This window comes from Capsicum annuum, chromosome 1 (assembly GCF_002878395.1).
Source record: "Capsicum annuum cultivar UCD-10X-F1 chromosome 1, UCD10Xv1.1, whole genome shotgun sequence".
NCBI classification, from domain to species: Eukaryota; Viridiplantae; Streptophyta; class Magnoliopsida; order Solanales; family Solanaceae; genus Capsicum; species Capsicum annuum.
Window position 1 is genome coordinate 74,852,545 of NC_061111.1, and position 6,903 is coordinate 74,859,447.

The window sequence follows — 6,903 nt, forward strand, 5'->3', positions numbered from 1 at the left end:
TAAATAACCATGTATTTAAAGCAGTAAATTCTTTTTTCATAAATTAATTATACCATGTATTTAAAGCAGTAAATTCCTTTTTCATAAATTACTCTTATTTAAAGCAATGGATTCTTTTTCCATAAATTAGTCTTATTTAAATTAGTAGATATCTTTTTTCAAATCAAACTCAAAGATTATTATATTTATGATCTTCAAAATTTCAAAATAAAACATTATTATTGTTTTTTTTCTCTCTTTCACTCTCTTATTTCTCTAACCTTTTTTTCTTGTTAGTTTTTTTCATCTTCTTTTTTTTATCGCTTTATTTTTTTTATTTTGATTTCTTTTTCTTTTTTATTTCTTCATTCCACTTTATTTTCTCTCTTCTAGTACTCTTTTTTTTTTCATTTTCATTTTTTCTTTTTCTTTTTCATATTTTTTTTCTTTTTCTATTTTTGTTTTTTCTTTTTTTTTTCACTTTTACTTTTACACTTCTATTTCTCTTTCTTCTTTTTATTTTTCCTTTTTCACTTCTTTTTTCAGATTTTTGTTTTTTGTTTTTTTCACTTTTTTACTTTTCTATCTCTATCTTTTATTTTTTAAAAATGAATATCTATATCACATATACATATCCAAAAATATATACAAAATAAATTGTCATACAAATTTACATATGTATTTACAGTACAAAACATACATATATATCTGCATCTATATTTATAGAAATACATATTTGACTCATATGTATAAATAAGCGCATAGGATAACAAAAAGGACAACTATATACATATACAAATAAGTAATAAAAAATACATGATACATATCTTAAACTGTAAAAAATACAAATAAGTACATATGCTACCCTCTAAAATAACAGAATAATTCAAAGACATATCCAACACCGTACAAACATATGAATATGCATTTGTATATATAAAATACAAATACATGCACATGCCCCTCAAAAATTTATCATACATTTGTGACATAATACATCTGCCTAATTGCGCTTGAACTACATATTTCTTCTTCTTCATGTAGACACTACAAATATTCTTATGACAAAAAATTCTTGTACTGCTCTTTTGATAGCATTGCCTTGATACGTTCTTCATTATCATTGACTGTGTGACATCTTATATGTGGTGCAAACCTTGAAAGTACTCTTGCCATGAATATATGATCACACGACACCCATAGAACAAAATAATGACATAAATCTATATTACATGTACTTTCATAAAAAAAACACGAGATACAGTATGCATATGTTTTCTTTTACATAATACATATTACATTACAAAAAAATACATATAACTCTGCATATGTATTTACAGAATACATGCCTAATCCATATTTATATTACCATACAAAAAATATAAATATGATATGTATTTACGAAATACATATCAGATTCATATCAAACATCAACGAACATAACTATAATATATATCTTCATATGTATTCGCGAAATATAAATGTGATTCATATAAAACAATAAATACAAATGCACATCTTAAACAGTAACAACTATAACTATATACATTTACATATAACTAAATCAAAAAATACATAATACATATCCTGAACATTAAAAAATACTAATATATATATATATATATATTACCCTCCAAAAAAATATATCAACATAACCACTATAACTATATACATTTACATATAACTAAACCAAAAAATACATAATACATATTATGAACATTAAAAGATATACATACATACATACATATATATATATATATATATTACCCTCTAAAAAAATATATCAACATAACTATATGTGTATAAAAAATACATATACTGCACATGACATATAAGCTAATAAAAATACAAATACAAATACCTTCAAAATTTCAAAATAAAGATCATTACTATTTTTTTTTCTCTCCATAATTGTGATTAAATTTCAAAATAAAGTATCATTACTGTTTTTTTACTCTCCATAACTGTGATTAAATTTAAAAATAAAGTATCCGAAAAAAAAGTCAAAAAAAGAGAAAGAAAAGAAGAAAGAGAAATAAAAGTGAAAAAAAGAAATGAAAACATTAAAAAAAAATGGTAATAGGAAAAGAAAAAAATATGAGAAGGAAAAATAAGAAAACAAAAAAGAAAAAATAAATAAAAAATGAAAAAAAAAAAAGAGAAATAAAAGAGAGAAAATAAAATGGAATGAAAAAAATGAAAAAGAAAAAGAAATCAAAATATAAAAATAAAACGATAAAAAAAGATGAAAAACAAACTAACAAGAAAAAAAATTAGAGATACAAAAGAGTGAGAGAGAGAAAAAAATAATAATGATGCATTATTTTAAAATATTAAAGATCATATGAATGATAATAATCTTCATATTTAAATTTGATTTGAAAAAAAAATCTACTAATTTAAATAAAATTTGATTTGAAAAAGAAATATACTAATTTAAATAAAAGTACTTTATGAAAAAAGAATATACTGCTTTAAATAAGAGTAATTTATGAATCCGTGTAAAAAAAAATAAAAAGAAAAGAGATGATTTTTGTATCCGTGTAAAAAAAAAAAAAAAAAGAGATGATTTTTGTGAGGTTTGTTTTAGGATAAATTGGATAGAGGTAAAATAATGGAGTGAAAGTAGAAAAGAAAGAGTAAAACATGCATGTGTAGAGCTAATGGGCAAAAGAATGCCACTTTTGCTATAAAATGTAATTTTGAAAAAGTATTGCTGTAAAACATGCATGTGTATTGCTATTTATTATAATTATGGTCTTAAGTTTATCACTTTCTCTAATTTTTCCAAAAAGAGAAGCTAATTGGGCTGAAATATATATAACCTGTAAATTCAAACATCATGACATTCACAAACATGACTGTAACAGGAAGATTACATCTTAGGAAAGTCAGAAGTTAAGTAATAATATTTCTAGCACAAATGCATCCTTCACAAATTAATTGCCACAACATAAAATAACTAACAATACAAGTGTTTGACAGTACAAGTTCTTCGAGCATACATAATAGAGCTTTTAGAGAGGAGTCTGCTGACATTTTCAAGATTACACCCACAATCAGTAGCACTTTGACAAACCAACAATATTCGGAAGATGGCGTCCAGCAAACTAGAAGCACCTAGAGCACTCCTCCAAAAGACAGCAACAACAAAGAGTAGCCAAACTGCAGAAAAGATCAGCTTTAAGCAAACACTATAAACAGCATAAATAGATGAGACATAAAGAAGAGAAATTCAAAATCGAAAAATATATACTCCTGATGTTTGTGTTTGTGTTTATCATGATTTTCTCCGTCTTTATCAAGTAATTTATCACCTTGTTTCTCCCTCTACTATACATGTTATATGCTCAAAATATTTAGCTAACTTGCCCTACTTATCTTTCTCATTTTTTTCTATGTTTCAGCTTTGTATTATCTCCCTCGTCCTTTCAACCACCCCCCAAAAGCAAGAATTTGAACACTGCTTTAACTTGCACAAATTCGCTTAACACAGCCCGCAGAGGCTGCTCACTGGTTGAGATGAAACAAGCAAAAGAAATTATTTCTGCAGTTAAAACACAGAAAATGCACTTGGATAACACTTCTTTGACTCTTTTCTACCTGATCCAAGGACAACCTTAGAAACCCTCTGTAACACAATTTTTGACGGATTAATTACTCTCTGTCCTTGGAATTTTGAGTCACTCATATCAACAAAGAGTTAAAAAAACGGATCGCACAAGAACAATTCTGAAGCTGAAGGCTGTGCAACAGCAAAAAGGAAAATAGAAGCCCCTTGCATGTTCACAGAGAATTTATGAGCAACAAAAGCTAGATGTGGCTTTAAGCCACAAGATGAAAGAATTTTAATGCAGTCATGAAATAAGACTAGGAAAAAAATAAAGTCTCTGGTGGTTTCATGAAAAACTAATGAGGGGCAAAACCTAAGTATAGGCATTACAGTTGAGATTTGAGGAAGATAGTTGTCTAGGACGGCAACAACGGCCATTTTAATCAGCTCCAGAGGTTCTGGTCTAGTGTCAAGAGCGCAGCGCCCAGTTGCGAGTTAGGTGCATTTCACTAGGTTGAACTCTACATTGGACCAAAAAAACATCTTTCAAGGAAGAAAAGGCCAGTATCCTCCGAGTTTCAAACCATGCACTAGCTTACATTTTGGAGATTTCACATTTATCAAAAATATGCTGTCTTAATAAAGAAAGAACTAAAAGACCATGTTTATCAAGTTGAAATGCTATGCAGAAGATAGATATGACACAACTGAGTTTTGCTAATAGGTCGGAAAATGTTTTCAACCGGGAAACTTCGCAAGAATCATGATGTGCAGCTTGTTACTCCAAAGGTGTTGCAATAACCGAAACTTGTTGTACCTACTGAGCTGATGGTTATGCTGGTCAAACAAGAGAGTAAGTTCCTTGAATCTGCTTGTCTGAACGGCTTTATTCAGGTAGCACTATTCCCTGTATTTACTGAATCGTTGAATTCATTTTCTATATGATAGTTGAAAAACATGAGAAAATACTCTCACATAGGAAGCAATACTCATTCTCTCAACATTACACTGTTTCTCATTGGCATTAGACAGAACTAATTATAATGATGTCAGATGTCGGAACATACAAACATAATTTATAAGCAAACTCCAGCCATTTTTGACTCGCTACCAACTAAGTGTGGGCCGTAGAACTATGTTTTTTGTACTCATTACTAATACAGTTCACCTAAGAATTGTTTACTATAGTCATATGTTGCAAAAATAGCAGAATTTATTTTTTGATAACCAAAATATAAATTCTGCTATTTTTTTACAACACAAGACGAGACAAAGTAGGTGTTTGGCCATAGATCCAAATATTTTCTCATTTTTTAAAAAAACAATTATGGAGTTGGAGATGAAGACGGAGTTAAAAGGGCAGCTCGGTGCACTAAGCTCCCGCACAGACGGAGTTAAATGGGCAGCCCGGTGCACTAAGCTTTAACTCCGTCTTCAACTCCAACTCCATAATTTTTAAAAAAAAAATGAGAAATATTTGGAATCTATGGCTAAACGCCTACTGTGTTTGGTTATACTTTTTGCAAAGAATATCTGGAATAATATCCATGCACGACTGTACTTAAATACAACTTCATAAGTTGAAAGTGAGTTGGAAAACATGTTATAACTTGCTTTCCAAATTTGAAATACAGCTTTAAGTTGGATTGAAATTTAAATGGCCAAACACTGGTTCTCAAATCAAGTGAAAAATTATTCCGGGAAAAACTGAATAAATTTTATGGCCAAACGGGCACAAAATTTAGGATAATATTATGAAGGCGCGCAAGTAAACAAACCTTTCTTCTATTTAAGATCCTAACTAAAACCTCAACTAGGCTTGAACGATTCGGATCCCAGCATGAATCTGTCTAGAGTCCTCCGACGCAAAACAGAACTTGAGATAAACAAATACAAATACATCAAAAGAAAAGAATGATTCTTATGTTGTTAATAGGTTAATCATACAGGATCATTTCAATCTACCCATCCACCGCTTCATCTTACATGGGTTGATCAGCAATATAATTCCTTTTTTTGATAATCAAATCAGCAATATAATTCCTCATGACTACTCTTCAAACACAAATAACCAAAGACTTGAAAATTGAGTTGCATTGAATGTGGTAAAATATTTCTGACCAGGAAAAATGGAAAGAATGCATCTCACTCACTTCTGCAGCTTTCCATTCCAAAGAGGTTATACTTAACCAGATCTTGATGTTCATATGAAGGGATAGCTACACTTAAGACTGAAAAACAAATGAGATAGGTCCCTAGAATCTTCTCCTTGAACAACTTATTCCTCAAGCACTATGTTCATTATTTGTTTACCTATCACGTTCTTTTCTTATAAAATTTTTTATAAAAAAAGTTAACGTGGACGCTACATGAAGAAGAAGAGAAGATGCTCAGTGGATTAAGAATGGATAGAGAAATCTTCCACAGCAATAATCAGATTAACGAGATTATTCAATAACCTCATCATTGCACCTCCATTTCTTATATCAAATTATGCAAAACACACAAACATACAAACAGGAGAAAGAGAAAATGAAACCCTAGATTGAAAGTTAAAAGAGAGCGTCAAAACAGAGTCCGTAATATATAAAATGAACACTCTTCACCACTGAGCTGCAACACTCGATTTTTTCTTATATGATGACTATATTGGAGAGAAATCCTTCTTCTCTCATCATTTCATAGATTCTACTCCCTTTTTATTGACATCAGAAGAAATTTATCATGACGACATGTTTTCACAAGATGCGTGCATAGTTTACAAGGACACTCCTGCAAGTCAAGTCTAAGGACAGCAGAACTAATGTATTGAACTCGCCACCACTGTCACCTAATGCATTTCTTTACCGAAAGCATTCTATGTAGTGAACGAATAGCAGCAAAAAAACAACACATGTGGAGACCAAATATTAGAATAACAAAATCAGACAATATTCAAGGAATCTAAGAATCATGCCCTAAGGAGTCTAGGTAGGCCGCACAGGTGATGCAGACCTCCTGCTTCATTCCTTCTATTTTGAACTCCTAACCCTCACTTCAGCTGAACTTTGTGGATCCTGGTCATGATCCAGTCTAATACCCCTTTGCCACAAAAGGGAACTTGAGATCAACAAATCCAAATACACCTAAGAGATAAATGATCCTTGTGTTATCATTCAGTTAATCACAGAGGATCTTCTCAATGTTTCTCCCTTCATTTCATATGCATTCAGCGCTAAATCCAGTTTCTGATGATTCTTCCCCAAAAACCAAGTTCTAGGTGACTTAAACGTGCACATGCATCAAACTTACCCTTACCAATGATCATAAATGAAGCAATATCCCCACTTATAGTCGACTCTAGCTTATCCTTTTGGTTATCTAGTGTGGGA

At 30.3% G+C, this 6,903-nt stretch overlaps 1 protein-coding gene and 1 non-coding gene across 2 annotated transcripts in view; both read right to left on the reverse strand.

The window, feature by feature from the left end:
• Positions 1–2,800: 2,800 nt before the first annotated feature.
• LOC107876264 (cysteine-rich and transmembrane domain-containing protein WIH2) overlaps positions 2,801–6,903 on the reverse strand; it is a 9,526-nt gene continuing 5,423 nt past the window's right edge. The window contains exon 3 of the mRNA XM_016723224.2: positions 2,801–3,144. Within this exon, the coding sequence (XP_016578710.1) occupies positions 3,090–3,144 (55 nt within the window). The 3' untranslated portion in view covers positions 2,801–3,089. The remainder of the gene's footprint in view (positions 3,145–6,903) is intronic.
• Positions 5,921–6,003, reverse strand: LOC124892497. The gene has a single exon (XR_007050285.1). It is a non-coding gene; the product is annotated as a small nucleolar RNA U30 (small nucleolar RNA).